This window comes from Cervus elaphus, chromosome 21 (assembly GCF_910594005.1).
Source record: "Cervus elaphus chromosome 21, mCerEla1.1, whole genome shotgun sequence".
Taxonomy (NCBI): Eukaryota; Metazoa; Chordata; class Mammalia; order Artiodactyla; family Cervidae; genus Cervus; species Cervus elaphus.
The window spans coordinates 6190676-6215129 of NC_057835.1; the positions used below are offsets into that span (position 1 = coordinate 6190676).

Here is a 24454-nt window from a genome sequence, read left to right on the forward strand (position 1 = left end):
CCCACCCCTCATGGAGTGTGTTCTCAAGGCCCACATCCTTCTTTCCTCCAGGAACATGAGTCCAAGGGTGGCAAAGTCTAAGACAGGGGCGTGGTCGTGGGCTCCCCACTCTCCCAGGGACCCAGCAGGCACCCAACTAGAGCCCTCCCTGGGCCTGGGGGATCCATAGTTTGGGGGTCACGAGTCATCTCACCGTCCCCTGCCAGCTTTCCCAGAAGGTGCATGTTGGTGTCACCATTCCCATTTTCAAGGAGCAGATGAATGCCCTGGGCTTTGGTCACCTCCCAGAGCTTCCCCCTCCCACCTGTACATCATGGATAAACACACACACACACACACACACACACACACACACACACACAGAAACACACACACACACCCTGCTGAGACTCAGAATGAAATTTCAATGAATTTGTAGGTTAATCCATACTCTATTGGGAATTAGCATTCATCTGCTTGGTTATCTTTCTAGTTTTCAAGTCTTCAACAGAAGACATGGTACCTAATCTTTCAAAAAGGAGTCTGATTATTTCAGCCTACACTCTCATTGTGAGTCAGCTTTGGTTCCCAGTGTTCTTCAGGTTTTAGTCCATTTCATCAGGAATGTGATATTTATCACAGGAAGCCTACTCATCGCAGCCACTCATTTTCTTTATAAGGTTGATGATGGCTGATTTACACTTCCCTTTCTGTTTCTGATATTGGGAATGAGTATTTTTCTTTGTTGCCTCTTCTGTTTCGCCAATACTTTGAATGCCTCCAGATAACCAACTTTGGCTTTCTGGGTTTACCTCCTGTTCACTTTTCCTCTCCTCTTTGTATTTCCTTCGTCATGTCTTTGGGTAGGTAAGCTAGTCTGACCTAACTTCCTGAATGGAGGCTGAGAAAATTTTCACCCTGTTCTGCTAGATGCCTGTAACGTAATATATTTTCACTAAGCACCTTTTCCACTCCTTTCCCTGCACTTCTAACTTGTGGTAACCTCACATTCCTTAGACCTTACTGTTACCCAGTTTCTGCTGGGGCCTCTCTTCTGTGTAACTGGTTTAGGACTAGTTACTAAGAATGTGGAGATTTGCTGGTTCTCTCTCGAGTAGTGATTCTCCCTCCGTTTCACTGTAACAGAGCAGGAACGCTAGTACTGTCAGTCATGGAAGACTTGTGATGCTGGGGTATGTCACGGCATGAACCTGCCCTGCCACGCCCCGCCACCCCCTGTTCCTGCCCAGACCTTCTGGAACCGTCTCCCCGCTGCGTGTTCCCTAACACTTTCGGGCGTCGCCCTCTGCCAGGCAGTCTGACTAGACTGCCCCTGAAGGCGCTCCCACCCGCGAGCGCGGCGAAACCTTCTGGAAGCCGCGCAAAGCCTGATGGGGAGGCCGCTGAGTGCTTCCGGGTGGAGTGTGGGCGCCGAGCCTGAGCGGCCTGTCCTCACACGCCGGCGGCAGTTGCACTACCTATAGCCTGTGGAACCCCTGGAGGTCGTGTCCAGAAAGGTGCCAGAAGGTTTGGACAAGACAAGGGTGGGGTCGGGAGGAAGTGGAAAGGAAATTCCACGGTCTGGCTGGGACACGGGGGCGGGGAAGTTCCACGGTTCTTGGCAGGACGCGAGGATCAGGGAAGATTCCAGAAGGTCTTCGCAGAGCACGGGGACTGAAGGCTCCAGAGGTCTGCCGGTACATGGGATCCCCCCTGGGAGCGTTGGGGACGCCTGGGAAGGACATGGAGCGCGGAGACGTCTCTAGCAGCACACGACAGTTGTAGCACAGAACAAGACGACGGGTGGAGCGTGAAGTCAGGGGCTTGTGGAGGAGCTAGGTCTCCGAAGCTCTGGGCCGGACACGGGGAGTGTTGAAGGTTCTGGAAGGGTGGGCAACGAACGGGAGGTGGGGGCTGTGCCACAGGCCCGGAGTCGGCATGGGATCAATGTCGGCAGATTCTGGGATTTGGCCCTGGCCCCTGGCCCCTAGAACAAGGTTGCGGGATCCTGCTGGTGCCACTCACACCACGGAACCCCAAAGCACCCGGCGCCCATGGGGTGCCCCAATCCATCTAGCAGCCTCGGCCCTGGGTAGAGGAGCCTCCTCCTGAGACGTAGCACTCCCTCCCTTTCCATTCTCGGCCCGTTTTGCTGTCAGGTCCTTCGTTTCGGGTTGAATTGGCTGTCACTTGCTTGGCTTTTGAGATGGAATATGGGACCCCGGGTCTGCAGCATTTCCGCATCGCTAATGTATGCTTGTCTCCCTACTTTTCCTGCCGGGTCTTGAGGCTGTTTAGGTCTGGTTTTGTTTTGTAATATTTTTATTATCGTGGTGCCCAAACTAGGTTCTGTTTTCTACGGGGAGTGAAGCGGGTGGGAATGAGGGAGGGCATTATTACTTTGGAACTGTGTTTTTAATTTGCAGACGGGGGAGGTGACTCCTATGTTGCTTAATATTCCTGTAGTTAGGAATGGTATTCTTGATTGAGGTTCAGGGTCCCTAATGGACATGAAATCGCCGTCCTCCTTCATCTCTTAGGGTCTTTTTTTCCTGTTACCTTTTTTGCCTACAAGTTCACTCTGCCTGATTTTAACGGAGGCGTTTCCACATCTCAGTTCTATTACACCCTCTGCTTCGGGCTCTAGTTTCATGTGTTTTGTTTCTAACTGGGACGTGCAGTTAAGGTGTCTTGTAGTGGGACCTGCTGGTAAGTAGACAGGGAAACTCTTCTTGTGTTGAAGCATATTCATTTTACCTTCATTTTTGACGTATCATTTCCCTTCATTAGAGTAGAGGTCCTGGTGCACAGTGTCTTCACCCTACAGCATTTGGAAGTGATTGTCCCTGAGGGACAGAAGTTTCTCCTGGCTTTTTGTGGAAAGACCAGACATGGCTGAGGTGGTTGCTGCCCGAAGGTACTGCCTGGGTTTCCTCTGACTCACGTTCAGATTGTCCCTGACTAAGAATCGTGCTCCACAGTTCAGCTGTGGTCTGTCTCAGATTGATCTTCCTTGTGTGAGATTTCCTGTTGACCTGCCATACTGAACTTTTTGGGTTGTGGGCTGATGGCCCAAGTCGTCTTGGGAAATTGTCGTGTCTGGCATTATTTCTTCAGAGATTGGCGCTGTCTCTTTGTCCTCTCCTTCAAGGAATCTGGTTACATAGGTGTGGGACTCTGACCCATGAGTCCCCCTTTGGCACTTCTGTTCATTCCTTTGTTTTTGTTTCTCTGAGTATCAGTCTGGATATTTTGTGTAAACCTTTCTTCACATTTCCTATTGCTCTGTTTTCTAGCATCTGGTTAGCTGTCGTCCCATTCCGTGAGTTTTCATTTTCAGATATTCTGTGTTTCTGTTCATTTCTTTCTCTTAGTGGAGGTTGTAATGCCTTCTAGGTTCATTTGCCTGCTGTAATCAAGTCGATGTCAGCTGTGATATTAACAGAAGGAAAATCAATTTCATTTTGTAGGTGTGGAGGCCCCACAGCGGTAGGACTTAAGAAGTGACCACGGGAGGCTGTTTATGTAGCCTTTTAGATAAAGAATTAATTCTTTGAGAAGAATTTATAAGAGTAGGATTTCTCCTTGGTGTACCACATTAATGAAGAAGTAACAAAGTTTGTTTATGCCCCCGCTCAGTCTCAATATCTTCCTGTCGTTGATGATAAGGATGCTCTCCATCCTCCTAAGGTAGGTGGCATACCTTCCCTGGGAGTTTTGCCTCTTGCTTTGAGGGGAACAAAGCAGGGTCAGAGCGTGTCCTCTTGTACTGGGTATTTCTTAAGTCATATTAAACCAAAGTAATCATTATGCAGAGTTTGTGTATTTTGTGAAGGCCTGCCTTGAGCCTTCTTAGTGTCCTCGTCACCTTGCCTGGAATGTTCACACAGTAAAGCTGAGGTGGTAGGTCTCCCCATTTTTCATTGAATTACACTCTTAGTCTTGAACAGAGGTCAGTTAAGTAATTGTAAGTAACTGTGTCTCATTTTAGGATGCAGTGATGCAGCTGACATCCCAAGTTAGCCCTTCATTGTGGGAGAAGCCGGGTGGGTACTTGATGAGGCATTGCCATGGAAACAAAAGGAAGTAATGGTGAATGATGGGAGCCAATAATAAACCAGTTTCTGAGTGTTGAGAGCAGCCAGTATAGCAGAGCTCTCATATTGGATTTGAAGCATTTACCTTGAGGGCAGGTGGTGGCAAATTGACAGATTTTCCTGGTTTGCAGTTTGATGGTCTTGAGTGCTGGTCCTGAGTGGCCCACATGGCAACAGGCACCATGACTGTCTATACATGAGCTGTGGTAATTTCTGAGAAGTGTAGACAGAGTTGTGCACCTGTATTGCATGGCATTCAAAACAGGGCAGCTTTAGTTCTTAATGACCACAAGTCAAGAGGGTGGGAGGGAAACAGGAAATGTTAGTTTGGAAGGATGTAGCCAAATTTTGAGGAATGGGACTAGAAGAATTCAGGGTTTAGTCCAGTTTACAGTTCAGAAACATAACATAAAAGGTAGACAGCAGCAGTAGAACCTGATATTCATTCAGCTGTATTACCAAAACATAATATTCTCTCTCCTCGGTCACCCCCATTTCTATTGGAGACAACCATAGTGAGACCGCGTTTGCCAGTTCGTCTAGTTGCAGTCAGCTTGGCTTGATCATTCCGATGAGTGCAACAAGAATAGAGGTTGACCGTGTAGAATTCAAAACACTGTTTGCTGGAACTTTTCATGATGAGTGACTGATTGGACTTCTAAAGCTTGCTCGAGGCTGAGGAGCCAGATCAGATAATTGCCATCAGACATCGTGTGCCGTACCTAAGGTTTGGGTGAATTTGTCCTTTCTCGTGGGTCCCAGACCATCCTGAGGTTCCTGTGCTTGTCAGGAAGTGACCTTCCGTAGTGACCTGGGAAGACTGCCAGGAAGCCTGTAAGCAAGCTGGGTGCGTGCTCAGTGGACTGGCAAGTGTGACTCTTTGCAATCCCGTGGACTGTGGCCCACCAGGCTCCTCTGTTCATGGAATTTCCCAGGCAAGAATACTGAAGTGGGTTGTCATTTCCTTCTCCGGGGGATCTTCCTGACTCAGGGCCCAAACACACGTCTCCTGCATTGGCAGGTGGATTCTTTTCCGCTGAGCCACCCAGGAGGCCTCATGATCATCTCTAGTTCCATCCACCTCTATTGCTGAAGATGGCATTATTTAGTTCTTTTATTGGCTGAGTAATATTGCATCATCTTTTTCACCTCTTCCTTTGTCAGTGGACATTCAGGCTGCTTCCGTGTCTTAGCTGTTGTAAATAGTGCAGCGGTGAACATTAGGGTACATGTGTCTCTTTGACTTATGGGTTGTCCCAGATCTATGCCCAGAAGGGGGATTGCAGGATGATATGCAGGTGTGATTTTCATTTTTTAAGGAACCTCCATTCTGTTCTCCCGAGTGGCTGCATCAGTTTACATTCCCATCAACAGTGTAGGAGGCTTCCATTTTCTCCACACCCTCCCCAGCATGTATTCTTTGGAGATTTTTGTATGATGGCCCTTCTGACGAGTGTCTCGTGGTATTTCTTCAGTAGAGTTTTGGTTTCCATTTCTCTAATAATTAGTGATGTTGAACTTCTTTCATGTGCCTTTTGGCCACCTTTATTTTATTTTATTTTTTTTGGTAAATACCTATGTGGGTCTTCAGCCCATTTTTCATTTTTTAATATCCATATTGTGATGTTGATTCTGTTTGTACATTTTGGAAATTAACCCCTTGTCTGTCTCATTGTTTGCGAATGTTTTCTCCCATTCTCTAGATTGTCTTTTCATTTTGTTTATGGCTTCAGTTGCCGCGCAAAAGCTTTTAAGTTTAATGTGGCCTGGTTTGTTTAATTTTGTTTTTATTTCCATTTCTGTAGTAGACAGATCCACAAGGTATCGCTGTGCTTGACGTCAAAAGTGTCCTGCCTATGTTTTCTTCTGGAAGTCTTATCAAGTCCGGTCTCATATCTAGGTCATGAATACATTTAGGTCATGAATATACTTATTTGTGTAGACAGTATGAGAGAATGTTCTAACTCCATTCTTTTACATGTAACTGTCCCGTTTGCCCAGCAGTGCTTAGGAAGAGACTGTCTTTTCTCCATTTTATATTCTTGCCTCTTTCACTGTACATTAATTTACCATAGGTGCATGGCTTTATTTCGGGATTTTTATCCTTTTCCACTGATCTGTATTTCTCTTTTTCTGCCAGTGCCTTACTCTTTCTGAGGACTGTAGCTTTGAAGTATGGCCACAGTTTGGGAGTGTGGGAAGTCTGGGAGTGTGATTCCTCCAGCTCCACTATTCTTTCTGAAGATTTTTTTGGCTGTTCCAGAACTTTTGTAGTTCCATGCAGATTTCAAACATTTTTTGTTCTAGTTCTCTGAGAAATACCATTAGTAATTTTCTAGGGAGTGTATTGGGTACGTAGATGGTCCTGGGTATGAGAGTCAATTTGACAATATTGATTCCTCCAAAGCAAGAACATGGTCATATCTTTTCCTCTGTTTGTGTCATCTTTGATTTCTTCCATCAGGGTCTTACAGTTTTCGAAGTAGAGGTCTTTTGTCTCCTTAGGTACGTTTATTCCTAGGATTTTCATTCTCATTTTTCTCACTGTTATGTTTTTATTTATTTTTGACTGTACAGGGTCTTAGTTCCTGTGTGGACGTCTCTCTAGTTGGATCAAGGGGGGCTACTGTCTAGTTGTGGTGCATGAGCTTCCCATTACAGTGGCATCTCTTCTTACAGAGCACGGGCTCTTGGTCTGGCGGAGTTCAGTAGTTGCAGCTCCTGGTCTCTAGAGCACAGGTTCAGTAATTGTGGCACACACAGACTTAGCTGTTCTGCGGCATGTGGGATCCTCCTGGACGTGGGATTCATCCGGTGTCTGCTGCATAGGCAGGTGGACCGTTTACTCCGTATGCCACCAGGGAAGCCCTGGTGTGTCTTGTCTTTTTTTTTTTTTTTCAATTTTGTTTTATTAAAGGATAATTGCTTTACAGAATTTTGTTGTTTTCTGTCAAACCTCAACATGAATCAGCCATCGGTATACATAGATTCCCTCCCTTTTGAACCTCCCTCCCGTCTCCCTCCCCATTCCACCCCTCTAGGTTGATACAGAGGCCCTGTTTGAGTTTCCTGAGCCATAGACCAAGTTCCCGGTGGCTGTCTTTTTTACGTATGGTGATGTAAGTTTCCATGTTACCCTTTCCGTACATCTCACCCTCTTCTCTCCCGATGTCCATAAGCCTATTATTCTCTATGTCTGTTTCTCCATTGCTGCCCTGTAAAAAGTCTTCAGTACCATTTCTCTAGATTCCATGTATGTGTGTTAGGACACGATATTTATCTTTCTCTTTCTGACTCACTTCACTCTGTATAATAGGTTCTAGGTTCATCCACCTCATGAGAACTGACTGCGGTGTGTTCCTTTTAATGGCTGGATAATATTCCATTGTGTATATGTACCACAACTCCTTTATCCATTCATCTTTCGAGGGACATCCAGGTTGCTTCCATGTCTAGCTATTGTAAATAGTGCTGCAGTGAACAATGGGTCCATGTGTCTCTTTCAATTTTGGTTTCCTCAGGGTTCACGCCTAGGGGTGGGATTGCTGGGTCATATAGTGGCTTCATTCGTAGTTTTGTAAAGAATCTCCATGCCGTCTTTCATAGTGGCTGTATCAGTTTACATTCCCCCAACAGTGCAAGAGCGTTCCCTTTTCTCCACACCCTCTCCAGCATTTATTGTTTGTCGACTTTTTGATGATGGCCATTCTGAGTGGTGTGGGGTGATCTCTCAAGGTAGTTTTGATTTGCATTTCTCTAATAATGTGAGATGTTGAGCATCTTTTCATGTGTTTGTTCGCCATCTGTACGTCGTCTTTGGAGAAATGTCTGTTTAGGTCTTTTTCCTACTCTTTGCTTGGGTTGTTGTTTTTCTGGTATTGAGTTGTATGGGCTGCTTGTATATTTTGGAAATGAATCCTTTTCCAGTTGTTTCATTTGCTGTTATTTTCTTTCCATTCTGAGGGTTGTCTTTTCACCTTGCTTATAGTTTCCTTTGCTGTGCAAAAGGTTTTAAGTTTACTCAGGTTCCACTTGTTTACTTTTGTTTTTATATCTCTTACTCTAGAAGGTGGGTCATAGAGGATCTTGCTTTGGCTTATGTCATCGAGTGTTGTGCCTATGTTTTCCTCTAAGAGTTTTATAGTTTCTGGTCTTCCATTTAGGTCTTTAATCCATTTTGAGTTTATTTTTGTGTATGGTGTTAGGAAGTGTGCTAATTTCATTCTTTTACATGTAGCTGTCCAGTTTTCCCAGCACGATTTATTGAAGAGGCTGTTGGGGCCTCATTCTATTTTCTTGCCTCCTTTGTCAAAAAATAAGGTACCCATAGGTGCCTGGGTTTATTTTCTGGGCTTTCTAGCTTGTTCCATTGGTCTATATTTCTGTTTTTGTGCCAGTACCGTACTGTCTTGATGACTGTGGCTTTGTAGTATAATCTGAAGTCGGGAAGATTGATTCCTCCAGCTCCATTCTTCTTTCTCAAGACTGCTTTTGCAACTCGGGGTCTTTTGTGTTCCCATATGAATGGTGACATTTTTTGTTCTAGTTCTGTGAAAAAGTGCCATTGGTAATTTGGTAGGGATCACATTGAATGTGTAGTTTGTGTTTCGCAGTACAGTCATTTTCACAACATTGATTCTTCTCCCCCGGGAACATGGACTATCTCTCCATCTGTTTATGTCATCTTTGATTTCTGTCATCAGTGTCATAATTTTCAGTATAGAGTTTTTGGTCTCCTTAGGTAAGTTTATTCCGAGATACTTAATTCTTTTTGTTGCAGTGGTGAATGGATTGATTCCTTAATTTCTCTTTCTGAGTTTTTCATTGGTAGTATATAGAAATGGAAGTGATTTCTGTGTACTGATTTTGTATCCTGCAACTTTACGAAATTCACTGATTAGTTCTAGTAATTTTCTGATACTATCTTTAGGGTTTTCTATGTACAGTATTATGTCATATGCAGACAGTGAGAGCTTTACTTCTTTTTTCCCTATCTGGATTCCTTTTATTTTTTTTCCCCTTCTCTGATGAGCCCATGATCATTATGTAGTGTCCTTCCTTATCTCTTGTAATCTTCTTTATTTTAATGTCTATTTTGTCTGATATGAGGATTGCTACTCCAGCTTTTTTTGCTTCCCATTTGCATGGAATATAGTTTTCCATCCTCTCACTTTCAGTCTATATGTGTCTTTAGGTCTGAAGTGGGTTTGTTGTAGACCGCATATATGTGGGTTTTGTTTTTGTACCCATTCAGCCAGTCTGTATCTTTTAGTCCATTTACATTTAAAGTAATTATTGATATATGTGTTCCTATTGCCATTTCCTTAATTGTTTGGGGCTTTGTAGGTCTTCTTTCTTCTCTTGCATTTCTTGGCTATATAAGTCCCTTTAATGTGTGTTGTAAAGCTGGTTTGGTGGTACTGAATTCTCTTAAGAAATGAGATCCTTGCTGGGTTCAGTAATCTTGGTCGTAGATTTTTTTCCTTTCAGTACTTTAAGTAGATCCTGCCCTTCCCTTCTGGCCTGCAGAGTTTCTGCTGAAAGATCAGCTGTTAAGCATATGGGGTTTCCCTTGTATGTTACTTGTTGCCTCTCCCTTGCTGCATTTACTATTCTTTGTTTGTGTTTAGTCTTTGTTAGTTTGATTAGGATGTGTCTTGGCCTGTTTCTCCTTGGGTTTATCCTGTATGGGACTCTGTGCCTCTTGGACTTGATTGACTATTTCGTTTTCCTTGTCGGGAAAATTTTCAACTATAATCTCTTCCAAACTTTTGTCATACTCTTTCTTTTTCTCTTCTTCTTCTGGGACCCCTATAATTCGAATGTTGGTGAGTTGGATACTGTTTCAGAGGTCTCTGAGACTGTCTTCAGTTGTTTTCCTTCTTTTTACTTTATTCGGCTGTTCAGAAGTTATTTCCACCATTTTATCTTCCAGCTCACGGATTCATTCTCCTGCTTCAGATATTCTGCTCTTGATTCCTTCTAGAGTATTTTTAATTTCAGTAATTGTGTTGTTTGTCTGTATATGTCTATTCTTTAATTCTTCTAGGTCTTTGTTGATTGAATCTTGCATTTTCTCCATTGTGTCTTCAAGGTTTTTGATCATCTTTACTATCATTATTTGGTGTTCTTTTTCAGGTAGCTTGCCTGTTTCTTCTTCATTTATTTGGACTTCTGTGTTTCTAGTTTGTTCTTTCATTTGTGTAGTATTTCTCTGCGTTTTCATTAGGTTTTTTAGACTTATTTTGTTGGAGGTCTCCTTTTCCCAGGCTTCAAGGTTGAATTCTTTCTTCCTTTTGTCTTCTGCCCTCCTAAGGTTGGTCCAGTGTTTTGTGTAAGCCTTTATTAGCGTGAGATTTGTGCTGAGTTTTTGTTTGTTTGTTTTACCTCTGATGTGCAAGGCTGAGTGAGTTGGTAATCCTGTGTGCTGATGATTGAGTTTGTATTTTTCTTTTGTTTGTTGTTTAGATGAGACGTCCTGTTCAGGGTGCCACTGGTGGTTGGGTGATGCTGGGTCTTGTATTCAAGTGGTTTCCTTTGTGTGACTTCTCACTATCTGATACTCCCTAGGGTTAGTTCTCTGGTAGTCTAGGGTCTTGGAGTCAATGCTCCCACTCCAAAGGCTCAGGGCTTGATCTCTGATCAGGAAGAACGATTCCCAAGCGGTTTGTTATGGCACTCAGTGAGATTAAAACAAATATCCCAAAACAAGAAACCAAAGCTGAAGCCCAGACAAATGGGGTTTTGGGTTACAAAGTCAGGCAAATAAGGATTAAAATAATGGAATGTACACATATACATATACACCCTTGAGAAAAGTCAAAATAGTCCAACAAGAATAAAGTACAGTAGATTGAACCGGCAAACAAAGGAAATAAAAAATTATATTAACCAGTTAAGAACAAAACTAATGAAAGCACGAACTGAAAAACAACACCAAAGCAAGGTGCCAAGTGGGGAATAAAGCAATGGAAATAAAACTAACAAATATGTTGAGAGGAAAGGAAAGAAAGAAAGAATAGCTGTGCAAAGTTAAATAGAAGTGGATGAAGAAGATTTATATACATTAAAGATTAACTTCAAGGGGAACAGAATAGTAGGGAAGTCAATGGAAGGAATACATATAGAAAATTTATGGTAGATTTTAAAAAATTAAAATTTAAAATTATAAAAAGGAGAAAAGAAAAAAATCACAGAAGAAAGGAAAAAGGAAATCTCCACAGAACTGCAAAAGCCCAACATAGAGGCAGAGATTTATAACAAGAATAAAGATGTGACTGAGTATACACATATACCCGTAAATAAAATCAAAACAGTCCAACAAATATAAAGTACAATAGATTGACCTTGTGAACAAAGGAAACCAAAAATTATATCTACCAGAACAAAATTAACTAAAGCACAACTTGGAAAGCAAAACTAAAGCAAGGTGCCAATTTGGGAATAAAGCTATGAAAATAAAGCTAGCAAATATGTTGAGACGAAAGGAAAGAAAGAAAAAATAGATGTGTAAAGGTAAGCAGAGGTAGATGAAGAAGATTCAGATACATGAGAGATGAAGTGCAAGGGGAAAAAGAACAGTAGGAAAAGTGAAGGAATAAATGAAGAAAAAATAATAATAGGTTTAAAACATTAAAATTAAAAAAAAGAGGTAAAAAGTAGAAAAGTGGAAAACACAGAATTGCAAAAGCCCAATGTGGAAGCAGAGGTTTATTTGAAAAAATCTCAACAGGTAAATTAGATATGGTGCCAACACAATCAACAACTATAATGGGGGGGGGGGGGGAGGGGTCGGCGGGGAGGAAAAGAAAAAAAGAGGAAAAACCCAAAAGAATCTACAGAAGAAGTCAAAATATAAAAATAATAAATGTTTTTCTTGAGTCACTGCTGTCAGAGTCCTGTCCCTCATTGGGAGTCACAGTCCACCTCACCTCCCTAGGATGCCCTCCAACACTTTGCTGGTCTCTGGACCTGCTGTGGGGGCATCTCATATTCTAACCTGGTCCTACTCCCGTGTGTTCTTCTCTTCAATGTCCATAGCTATCAGAACTAGTGCATTTTAACTTGTGGGAGCTCTCAGTGTCCCTTTATACATACCATAGACACAGAGTCTGCCTCGTTGGTCCTGTGGGTTTAATCTGCAGCTTGTAAGGCTGGTGGGAAGGTTTTGGGTCTTCTTCCTTTGCCACACTGCCCCTGGGTTTCAATTGTGGTTTTATTTCCACCTCTGCATGTTGGTTGTCCATTGGGGTTTGCTCCTGAGGCTGCCCTGGAGGACTTGGGTTTGCCCCTGTGAGGGCCAGGTGCGGAGGTGGTGCAACTGCTTGGGTCACAGGGCTTCTGGCAGCACCAGGTACTCAGGGGAGTTGTCGGCTAGGGCAGCAGAAAATATAGTGCCCTGGAAGGGTATGGCAAGAAGTATTAGTCCATATGCTCCAGTATTCTTGCCCAGAGAACCCTCTTCCCTGACGGAGAAGCCTGGCAGGCCACAGTCTACAGGATGGCAAAGAGTTGGACACTACCGCAGTGCTCCTATGTGCGTAGACGCAAGACTTTTTGTGCCTGCGGCAGCTCTGCCCCAATGACAGTTAACCGTGAGGGTGGCACAGCTGCTTGGCTTGAGATGACCCTGGAAGCGCCAAGTGTGCAGGGACATGGACTGCCTCTGCTGCAGCAGTTATGGCCATATCAGAGTCTTTTTGTAGCTGGTGATCAGAAGGCCTCTTTGGCCAGTCTTTCTCTGTAGCTCTGCCCATTCAGGCACTTAGAGGGCTCCCTTGCCTGGGGTCCATCTCTGTTATTAGGTGCATCAGGCACATAGAAGGGCCCGCGTGGCAGGGGTCCTACTCTGTAGATCGGCAGATTAGGTACGTAGAGAGGCACCCTGGGTGGGGTCCTACTCTGTGGTTCAGTGCGTCAGGCATTTGATGGGCCAGTCTCTCTATTGTTCAGCTGCCCGTGCTGGTGCGTGGAGAGAGAGAGGCTATGGTGATGGCTTCATCCGCTACACGTGACTCAGCAGTATTGCCTTGCTTCCATGGCTGCCTGGCTTTCTTCCACAGGCACTTCCCACCACAATCTCCCCCCTCACATCCCCTCGCTGTGCCTTGCACAGTCAACAGTAGCCCTCGCCCTGGGGTTGCTCCACAATCCCTAAGCTCCAGCTCCCAGCCGACGTGCCTTCCAGGGGACCTGTGTCTGTGTCAGGAGTATGTATGGCTGTGGAAAGGACTGTCTGGTTCTCATTTCATTTCGGCGGCCACAGATCAGCTGTTTCACTCTCAACCTTAAATGTTTCTGCTCTGACTCAGACATTGCCCCAGTGTTGGGATCAGACCCCTGCTTCAGTTTCCCCACTGGCTGAGGGCCGGTCCAGTCCTGCTCTTAGTCCTGTTTATCCCTCTAGTTCCTTTGTCCTACTGAGTTTTCCGTGGCTTTGTATATTCTGTTCCACTGGTCTGGCGCTCCTGTCCGCTCTCAGCTGGTGTTCTGGACGCATTTCTGTGTCTAAAGGTGTATTCCTGATGTATCCGTGGAGAGAGATGTACTCCATGGCCACCTACTCCTCCACCGTCTTGTTCTCTCCCTCGCTGGCCTGATGAGATGGTGGATAGGACAGTCTCCTCGGTTTCTCTATCTGAGGCTGCTCTTCGGGAGCACTTGGGGTGGTTCTGGGTCTGAGTTGCTCTTGAGACTGGCAGTGGGAGCACGGGTGGCCTGAGGGAAGGGACAGATGTAAGAAGAGCAGACAGCACCGGGTGGGAAGGGGTCTGGACATGGAGAGGGTGGTACCACGTGGGAGGCTGACTGGCTGGGCAGATCAGCAGCCCCTGCAGGACGCTGGCTCTGACCCCCTCCTCGGTCTTGGTCCCCTGCACCCGGTGCTTCGGCCCGAGTTCACCTCGAGTGGGAGGACCTTTGGCCATAAGCAGGTTGAGGCCCAGCCATCCCTGAGAGAGGACACGTGACGAGAGCCAGGGGCCGAGGGTCAGGACACTGATGGTCCCCACCCAAGGGGTGTGGCTGGCTGATGCACAGTCAGCCCCCATCCTGGGCCTCAGCTGGTCCCGAGGCAGGTACCTGTCAGGGGCTGCCCCCCACCCTGGGTCTCCTCAGGGTGACAGGCAGCAGCAGGCGAGGCATGTCCCTCAGACAGGAGCCCCTGAGCACAAAGGGCAAATGCCCCGGTTGAGAAGGGAGACGGGGCCCCTGGGGATGGGGAGGGAATTTCTGGAAGGACCCTAGACATTGGCAGCTTCAAGGGTGCTGATGAGTCCCCACAAGGAAATGTTTCAGATGTGGGCACTGCCTGGTGCTGAGGGGCTTTCCCTCCAGCAAGTGCTGGTGTGTGGGTCGGGTGATGAGCCGCAGGGCCTCCCACTTAGTAATGTGGGGCCATGTGATGCCCAGTCCCCGGGAGACATGATGGCATGTGGTCCATGCTTCCTAGCACAGGCACTGGGCTCCTGGCTGCTTCTCCACTGGGTCCTGCACTCTTGTCACTGCCCTCTGCATTTTTCTCAGAGCTCATACAAGTCAGAATTACCGAATGGAGCATGTTCCAGCTCTTCACACAGGTCAGCCTTGAGGTCGGGACACCTCAGGGAGATCAGGGGGTCCATGCGGAGTGTGAGGGTCACCTGGAGACAGCCACAGACCATCTGAGCCTCGAGCTCTTGCCTGATGGAGAGCAGGAGCATGTCTTCATCTAGCATGAAGGCTTGAGCGGGGCGAAGCCACTGTATGTGGGAAAGGGCTGCAAGCCCGTCATTGCCCAGAGCCGTGCTCAGCCGAGAGCCAGAGGTGCCGGAAGGTGGGAAGGGTGGCCAGGACTCGTGCTGTTCAGATGAGACACCAGACGTGGCTATAAGAGCCACACACTTGCTGACTTGTGCCCTGGCTTCCCTCACCTACAGGTTCAAGCCCCCACAGGGATGATGCTTCTCTTTGCCTTCCTCCTCTTCATGGGATGGCCACTGGGCTTCGTTGAGCCCTGTGAGTATCAGTGCTTCTGTTTCTTGACGAGGATGAGACCTGACTTAATTGGGGTCATTTTAAGGGTCTGAATGGAATTTTTGCCATCTTAGCCAGCTGAGATCTCCATCATAGCAATTGTGCAGTTGGTGAGCACAGGGTGTCCGGGAGCAGGGGGAGGGTCAGGATGGAGGAAGGCTCCTCTAAGGACCAGTGGACTCAGGGGCCGCAGAGTGAGCCCGGGGGAGTCTCTGGCTGTGGCCCTTCCTCACTGGAACAGGCAGGCATGGTGGGTGCAGGGAACTCAGGGAGCCTGTGGCCCCTCATGACTACAGGCTCTGCATGAAAAGGTGGGTCCATCCACAAAGCAGAGGCTCACACCCCTGAGAGACTGGGACCTTTCCTGAGAGCCTGTCTCTGAGAAGAAGAAAGCTCCTGGGTGTTCCTGGCATCCTGGAGTCCAGGAAGCTCATGCTGCCCCGGCTCAGAGCCCACTGTGGACTGAGCTGTGCATCCTCAGGGAATCCTTGATGCTGAGGGAAGGGGCCGGCTGTGGGCAGATGCGGTGAGTGGCAACAAAGGAGGAGTCTGACTCTTCTCTGTTTATTCTAGGGAGCTATAATGTACAGTGCTATGAGTGTGTAGTGAAAAACACCTTTAATTGTCCAGAACTTAGAACGTGTCCTTATGAAATTAGGCGCTGTTATACTGTCTCCATGCGTAAGTACCAGATTACCTTCTTACTCCAATAAACAAGTCACCCCGCCTAGGCAGTTTCAGGGGACAGGGCCACTCTTTGCTCTCTCTGTTCCGATCCTGAGAAGATGTTTCCAGGACGAGGCAAGGGCAACCAGTAATAGCCTCTTGCAGAGACACATAGCCTGCCACGTGGGCCCTTTTGTCCTCAGGTGTCCTGCTGTGTCTCCAGGGCTGGAAGAACTGCTGCCACTCAAGGCCTCCGCTCCTTGGCCATCCCTGGTCAAGTAGGTAGATTCCCCAGTGCAGCTTAGGCAGTTCCTTGTTTCCCACAAGAGCATGGTCCTCTGGCAAGGTTTTCCAACAAAGCAGGCCTAAAACATGGATGCACCTTAGGTCCCTCAGGAAACTGCTTACCACAGAAAGAGCTGATGTAGAGGTCCATCAGCTGAAGGCCATACTATAGGGGCTTTCTGGTTGAGGGTCTGTGTGATCTTTGGGACATCAGCAAAAGTGTATTTCCTGGTCTCCATTCATTTCTGGGTCCCTAGATTCCTTACGACAAATAATGAACAGAGCGACTCCTTTACATAGCTTCCTGACAAGAGACTGTAAAATTACTTAGGGCTGCCAGATGCCTACATAAGTTGGCAGTGTAGATGGAGAATCATCCCTAGGTGAAGGTGTTCATGGAGTAATGAGAATTCTAGTGGATTTGAATATTCTTGCTTACTCAAGAAGTTTAGGCAGTGGAGACTTCCCTGGTGTTCTGGTGTTGAGAATCTCCTTCAATGCAGGAGACATGGGTTCACTTCCTGGTTTGGTGAAAGCTTGTAGCTGAACCATGAAAAGAAGCTGAGATTCTTGGCCTCCGGATGAGAAGAATTCAATCCGGGGCCAGACACGAGGCTTGATCGCTCAGAGCTTTTGTGTAATAAAGGCTTATTAAAGTATAAAGGAGACAGAGAAAGCTTCTGGCATAGGCATCAGAAGGGGACAGAAAGAGTACCCCCTTGCTAGTGTTAGCAGTGGAGTTATATACTCTCCAATGAATCAAAAGAATGTCTGGAGGTTGTAAAGACCTCACCCGACCTACTCCCATAATTTGCATTTTAAGAGAACAGGGTTAGCCAGAAGGTTTAATCCAGAGACTGTCCTCAGGCAGGATACATTATTGTTTCATAATCCTTGTAAAGACCTCACCAGACCTACTCCCATAATTCACATTTTAAGATAACAGGATTAGCCAGAAGGTTTAATCCAGAGACTGTCCTGAAGCATGATACTTTATTGTTATATAATCCTAAGGAATGCAGAGGAACAACAGAAAAAAGTTTGTCCTTTCTTTCTCCTTGAGAATTCCAGACCCCTCTCTCCTTGGGGACCCCTAGACTTCTTATCTTATCAAACTGCCTAGGAAATGACTCTCTCATGGGGAACTGAGATCCCACAGGTGGCAGGGCAATTAAGGCCGTCTTCTACAACTACTGAGCCCTCATGCTCTGGAGCCCATGGGCCACACTGAGAGAGAAGCCTGGGTGCTGCAAGGAAAGCTCCCACATGCTGCATCTAAGACCTGATGTGGCCAAAACTATGTTATTCGTAAACATTTTTCAAAAGGATTTAAGGCCTTGTGATAAATAAAGAGGAACAAGGGATCAAATTGCCAACATCTGTTGGATCATTAAAAAATAAAGAGTTCAGAAAAACATCTACTTCTGCTTTCTTGACTATGCCAAAGCCTTTGACTGTGTGGATCACAGCAAACTGTGTAAACTTCTTAAAGAGATGGGAATACCAGACTACCTGACCTGCCTCTTGAGAAATCTGTATGCAGGTCAAGAAGCAACAGTTAGAACTGGACATGGAACGACAGACTTATTCCAAATCAGGAAAGGAGTATGTCAAGGCTGTGTATTATCACTCTGCTTATTTAACTTATATGCAGAGTACATCATGAGAAACGCTGGGCTGGAGGAAGCACAAGCTGGAAACAACACTGCCGGGAGAAATAGCAATAACCTCAGATACCCAGAAGACACAGCCTTACGGCAGAAGGTGAAGAAAAACTAAAGAGCCTCTTGATGAAAGTGAAAGAGGAGAGTGAAAAAGCTGGCTTAAAACTCAACATTCAGAAGACTAAGACCGTGGCATCCGGTCCCATCACTTCATGGCAAATAGACAGGGAAACAATGGAATCAGTGAGAGACTTTATTTTGGGGGGCTCCAACATCACTGCAGATGGTGACTGCAGCCATGAAATAAAAGACACTTGCTCCTTGGAAGAAAAGCTGTGACCAACGTAGACATCATATTAACAAGGAGAGACATTACTTTACCAACAAAGGTCCATCTAGTCAAAGCTATGGTTTTTCCAGTAGTCATGTATGGAGATGAGTCATGTATGGACTATAAAGAAAGTTGAGTGCAGAGGAATGGATACTTTTGAGTTTGGGTGTTGGAGAAGACTCTTAAAAGTCCCTTGGACTGCAAGGAGATCCAACCAGTCCATCCTAAAAGAAATCAGTCCTGAATATTCATTGGACGGACTGATGCTGAAGCTGAAACTCCAGTACTTTGGCCACCTGATGTGAAGAACTGACTCATTGGAAAAGACCCTGATACTGTGAAATATTGAAGATGGGAGGAGAAGGGTAGGACAAAGAATGAGATGGTTGGATAGCATCACCAACTCAATGGACATGAGTTTGAGTAAACTCGGGGAGGTGGTGATGGACAGGGAAGCGTGGCATGCTGCAGTCCATGGGGTTGCAAAGAGTCGAACATGACTGAGCAACTGAACTGAACAAATAAAATTTTGTGTGCACCAGGACTCATGTGAAAGGAGCTGTGACCCCACAAGAGACCAAGGCAGACTTGCCTGTGAATGTTTGAGAGTCTCTGGCAGAGGCGTGGGTTGACAGTGGCCTGCTGCGGGGTCGGGGGCACAGGCCGCAGCAGTCCTGAGAGGTGTAGCCTGTTGGCATAAATCCTCTTGGAGGAGATCACCATTAGCCTGGCCATAGAGCCTGCAGCCTATCATAGACACTACAGACTCCAGGACTGGGCTGCCTTAGGCCAAACTACAGTGAGGGTGCACCACCCCACCCATCAGCAGAAAATCGGACTAAAGATTTACTGAGCAAGGCTCTGCCCACCAGAGCAAGACCAGGTTTTCCCCACAGCCAGTCCTTCTCATCAGGAAGCTTGCAGAAGCCTCTCATCCCCATGCATCAGAAGCCAGACAGAATGAAAAGCATAATCACAGAAAACTAATCAAAAAGATCACATGGATCACAGCCTTGTGTATCTCAATGAAACTATGAGCCATGCAGTGCAGGGCCACCCAAGGCGATGGGTCATGGTGGAGAGTTCTGACAAAACGTGGTCCACTGGAGAATGGAATGGCAGACCACTTGACCATTCTTGCCTTGAGAACCCCATGAACAGTATGGAAAGGCAAAGATATGATACTGAAAGATGAACTGCCTAGGTTAGTATCCAATCTCCTACTGGGAAGAGCAGAGAAATATCTCCAGAAAGAATGAAGAGGCTGAGCCAAAGCAGAAACAACCCTCAGTTGTAGATGTTTGGTGGTGACAGTCTGATGCTGTAAAGAACACTATTGCATAGGAACCTGGAAGGTTAGGTCCATGGATCAAGGTAAGTTGGATGTTGTCCAACAGGAGATGGCAAGAGTGAACACTGACATTTTAGGAATCAGTGAACTAAAATGGACGGGAAAGGGAGAATTTAATTCAGATGACCGTTATATCTACTCCTGTTGGCAAGAATCCCTTAGAAGAGATGGAGTAGCCCTAATAGTCAACAAAAGTTGAGTCCGAAATGCAGTACTTGGGGGCAGTCTGAAAAGTGACAGAATGAACTTGGTTTGTTTCCAAGACAAACCATTCAACATCACAGTAATCCAAGTCTATGTCCCAGCCACCAATGCCAAAGAAGCTGAAGTGGAACGGTTTTATGAAAACCTAGAAGACCTTCTGACATGTGTGCGTGCTAGTTGCTTCAGTTGTGTCTGACTCTCTGTAATTCTGTGGACTGTAGTCTGTCAGGCTCCTCTGTTCATGGGATTCTTGAGGCAAGAATACTGAAATGGGTTGCCGGACCTTCCTCTAGGGGATCTTCCTGACCCAGGGATCAAACTCACATCTCTTACATCGCCTGCATTGGCAGGCAGGTTCTTGACCACTAGTGCCATCTGGGAAGCCCCACAAGACCTTCTAGAACTAACACACAAAAAACGATGTCCTTTTCATCATGGGGAATGGAATGCAAAAGTAAGAAGTCAGGAGATATGTGGAGTAACAGACAACTTTGGCCTTGGAGTACAAAACGAAGCAGGGCAAAGGCTAACAGTGTTTTGTCAAGAGAATGCACTGGTCATAGCAAACACCCTCTTTCAACAACACAAGAGGTGAGTCCACACATGGACATCACCAGATGATCAATCCCAAAATCAGATTGATTATATTCTTTGCAGGCACACTTGGAGAATGTGAAGTCGCTCAGTCGTGTCCGACTCTTTGCGTCCCCATGGACTGTAGCTCACCAGGCTCCTCCATCCGTGGAATTTTCTAGGCAAGAGTACTGGAGTGGCCATTTCCTTCTCCATGGGATCTTCCTGACTCAGGGATTGAACCTGTGTCTCCCACATTGCAGGCGTATGCTTTACTCTCTGAGCCACCAGGAAGGAAACTTGGAGAAGCTCTATACCATCAGTAAAAACAAGACCCAGAGCTGACTGTGGCTCAGATCATGAACTCCTTATTGGAAAATTCAGACTGAAATTGTAGAAACTAGGAGAAACCACCAGGCCATTCTGGTGTGAGCTAAATAAAATGCTTTGTACAGTGGAAGTGACAAATAGATTCAAGGGATTAGATCTGAAAGACCGAGTCCCTGAAGAACTGTGGACAGAGGTTCATAGCATTGTACAGGTGGTGGTGACCAAAACGATCCCCAAGAAAAACAAATGCAAGACGGCAAAATGGTTGTCTGAGGAGGCCTTACAAATAACAGAGAAGAGAAGTGAAAGACACAGGAGAAAGGGAAAGATGGATCCCTCTGAATGCAGAGTTCCAGAGAATAGCAAAGAGAGATAAGAAAGCCTTCTTAAGTGAACAATGCAAAGAAATAGAGGAAAACAATAGAATGGGAGAGACTAGGGATCTCCTCAAGAAAACTAGAGATGCCAAGGGAACATTGCAGGCAAAGATGGGCTCAATAAAGGACAGAAATGGCAAGGATCTAACAGAAGCAGAAGAGACAAAGAAGAGGCATCAAGAATACACAGAAGAATGATACAAAAAAGGTCTTAATTAGCCGGATAACCACAATGGCATGGTCACTTACTTAGAGACAGACATCCAAGAGTGTGATCACGTGGGCCTTTGCAACCATTACTACGAGCAAAGCTAGTGGAAGTGATGGAATTCCAGCTGAGCTATTTCAGATCCTGAAAGATGATGCTGTTGACATGCTACACTCAATATGCCAGCAAATTTAGAAAACTCAGCAGTGGCCACAGGACTAGAAAAGGTCAGTTTTCACTCCAGTCCCAAAGAAGGGCAACACCAAAGAATGTTCAAATTGCTGCACAATTTCACTCATTTCACATGCTAGCAGGTTGATGCTGAAAATCCTTCAAGCTAGGCTTCAACATTACAGGAGCCCAGAACTTCCAGATATACATGGTGTATTTAGAAAAGGCAGAGGAACCAGAGATCAAATTGCCAACATCTGTTGGATCATCGAAAAAGCAAGAGAGTTTCAGAAAACCATCTACATCTGCTTTACTGACTACACCAAAGCGGTTGACTGTGTGGATCACAACAAACTGTGGAAAATTCTTAAAGAGATGGGAATACCAGACCACTTTACCTGCCTCCTGAGAAACCTGTATGCTGGTCAAGAAGCAGCAGTAGAACCAGACCTAATAGTGAACTGGTTCAAAACTGGGAAAGGAGTACATCATGGCTGTATATTGTCACCCTGCTTATTTAATTTCTTGAAAGATTACATCCTGTAAACTGCCAGGCTGGATGAATCACAAACTGGAATCAACGTTGCCAGGAGAAATATCAGCAGCCTCAGATATGCAGATGGGACCAGCTAATGGCAGGAAGTGAAGAGGAACTAAGGAGTCTTGATGAAGGTGAAAGAGAAGAGAGAAAAGGCTGGCTTAGAACTCAACGTTCATAAATGAAGTCATTATAGCCTGCAGTCCCATCACTTCATTGCAAATAGATGTGGGGGATATGGAACCAGTGACAGATTTTATTTTCTCGGGATCCAAAAATCGCTGAGAATGGTGACTATAGCCATGAAATTAAAAGATGCTTGCTCGTTGGGAAAAAAACACACGTAAAACAGCATGTTAAAAAAGCAGAGACATCACTTTGCTGACAAAAGTCCTTATAGTCAAGGCTATGGTTTTTCCAGTAGTTATGTATGGATGTGAGAGCTGGACCATAAAGAACACTGAGCACCAAAGAATTGATGCGTTTGGGGGATTTTTGCTTTTTTCCCCCACTATATATGTTCTCTTTATTTTATGTCAGTTGTATTACCTCAATAACTAGGTTTTTAAATTTTTTTTTATTTTTTTTAAATTGATGCTTTTGAACTGTGGTATTGCAGACGATCTTGAGAGTCCCTTGGATGGCAAGGAGATCAAACCAGTCAGTCCTGAAGGAAATCAACCCCGAATAGTCACTGGTAGACTGACCCTGAAGCTGAAGCTCTAGTACTTTGGCCCCCTGATGCAAAGAACCGATTTCATTGGAAAAGATCCTGAAGCTTGGAAAGATTGAAGGCAGGAGGAGAAAGGGGATACAGAGGATGAGATGGTTGAATGGCATCATCAGTCAGTGGACTTGTGTTTGAGTGAACTTCAGGAGATAATGAAGGACAGGGAAGCCTGGCGTGCTGCCTTCATGGGGTCGAAAAGAGTCAGATATGACTGCATGACACAACAACAACAATATTTAGGGATGGAGCTAGTTAACATAGCTGTGCTTTGATATTTGGATGTTTAACGCATGAAATCTGTGATTTCATTTCTGTTTCTTTTTAGGTTTGAATTCTCGGGACATACTCGTCGTCAAGAACTGCACATTTAACTGCACATTTATGTATAGATCCGAAGAGCCTCCAGAAGCCCCCAGAAGAAAGACGACTCATAGATTTAACAGTTTTTATTGGGTTAATTGTTGTGGTGCGAACATGTGCAATTTCCAAGGACCTAGTAATCTGGAGAGGGACATCACAGCAGAATACACACTTGAAGAGGATATAGAAGATAATGCACAATTGGTGCAGTCAGCTTTGTTCCTGAGCATCGTCTCCATTCTAGTCAGGAACACGCTGACCTGAGAAGCCCCCTTTGGAGGGGCTGATCATCTCCCCATCTCTCACAAGTTAGCTCTCCTTTACTCTCCTGTCAGCCACACTCACAAGAACACACTCTCTTGTGTCCTTTACTATTACTCTCCCTGACCTCTAGAGCCCCCGGTTGATGAGTTCCCCATTTAGCACCTGTTGCAAGAGAGAAATAAACACCAGACTCGTTCAGGTACTGTGGACTCAGAGATTTCCTTGTGGTTTTAATGTTTGATCTTTCTTCCCCTCAGTAGGTGTCACTTCACACATAGTCAACAACCTCTTGCCACTTTAGGAAGCAGAGGCGGAGTATTTTAACAGCAAAAGTGTCACAGGGCCTAGTCTACATGCCCGCCTAAAGAGTGGCCCCAGGTTCGCTCAGACCACATGCCCCTGAGGCAGCCGAGCCTGCACGCTCCCAGTGTTCAGGTGGGGACGGCGGAAGTCCAGAGTGTGCTTGGCGATGCAGTGGAATGAGGACAGGCAGAGCTGCCATGGAGACTGTGCATCGCCCTGCGTGGTGCCGTCAGACACCTTCTGCAGGACTCGAGCCGTCTCCCACGGTGACGCCTGGCTTCCTAAGAGTGACAGAACGTTTCTCCAGATGCTGCCTACTTAGGAGGGTGAGGGCCCTAAGGCCAGCTTCTGACTGCCTTCAAGTGGCAGGTACAGAAGTCCAGGCGACTACTGTCACGCTCTGTGCTCCCAAGTTCAGTATCAGAAAAAGGTGTTGATGCAACAGAAACTCAGACCATCTTTGCTCTCTTCCTCCTTCTACTCCTTTAAGTCAACCTGAATTGAAATGACTGAGATAAAACAGTGCATCAAATTCACATTTTAACAGCACTCGCTGCCACGTTTAAGAATCTTTCGCCAAATCCAGGATCATGAAGAAGTAGCTTCAGGTATTCTTCTGAAGCTTTTACACTGTTAGCTGTTACGATTAAGTCTCTGGGCATTTGAGTTGGTTCTTGTCTGAGTGAGATAAAGGTCCAACTCTTTTTTTCCCCACGTGGCTAGAAAGTTGTCCCAGCAACATTCCTCGAAAACAGATGCTCCCTGTTGAATGGCCTTAGCCCCTCTGTAGAAACTCAAGTGACCACAGATGTATCATTTCATTTCTGGACTCTCAGTTCTGGTCCATTGGTCTGTCTGTGCTTGTGCCAGTACCATCCTGACTTGAACAGGTTTGCTCTGCAGTAAGCTTAGAAATCTGCACACGGGAATCCTCCTGCCTTGTCGTACTTTTTTAGGATTACACTGGCTATCTAGGTTCTTTGCATTCCATGTGAATCTCAGAATCAACT

The 24454-nt window shown here is 45.7% G+C and overlaps 1 protein-coding gene across 7 annotated transcripts; it reads left to right on the plus strand.

Annotated features, from left to right (window-relative positions):
• The first annotated feature begins 1279 nt into the window (after positions 1-1279).
• Positions 1280-23343, plus strand: LOC122679180 (glycosyl-phosphatidylinositol-anchored molecule-like protein). 7 transcript variants are annotated; one of them, XM_043879479.1, is made up of 5 exons: positions 1280-1506; positions 14601-14653; positions 14993-15071; positions 15663-15770; positions 22843-23343. In XM_043879479.1, the coding sequence occupies exons 2-5, from the start codon at positions 14633-14635 to the stop codon at positions 23139-23141; spliced, it is 507 nt and encodes a 168-aa protein (XP_043735414.1). In that variant the 5' UTR covers positions 1280-1506; positions 14601-14632; the 3' UTR covers positions 23142-23343. The 7 variants fall into 7 exon arrangements, with proteins under 7 accessions (XP_043735414.1, XP_043735419.1, XP_043735417.1 ...); XM_043879484.1 differs by lacking the exon at positions 14601-14653 and adding an exon at positions 2770-2896 and having other exon boundaries at positions 1282-1506; XM_043879480.1 differs by lacking the exon at positions 1280-1506 and adding an exon at positions 2770-2896.
• Positions 23344-24454: the final 1111 nt, after the last annotated feature.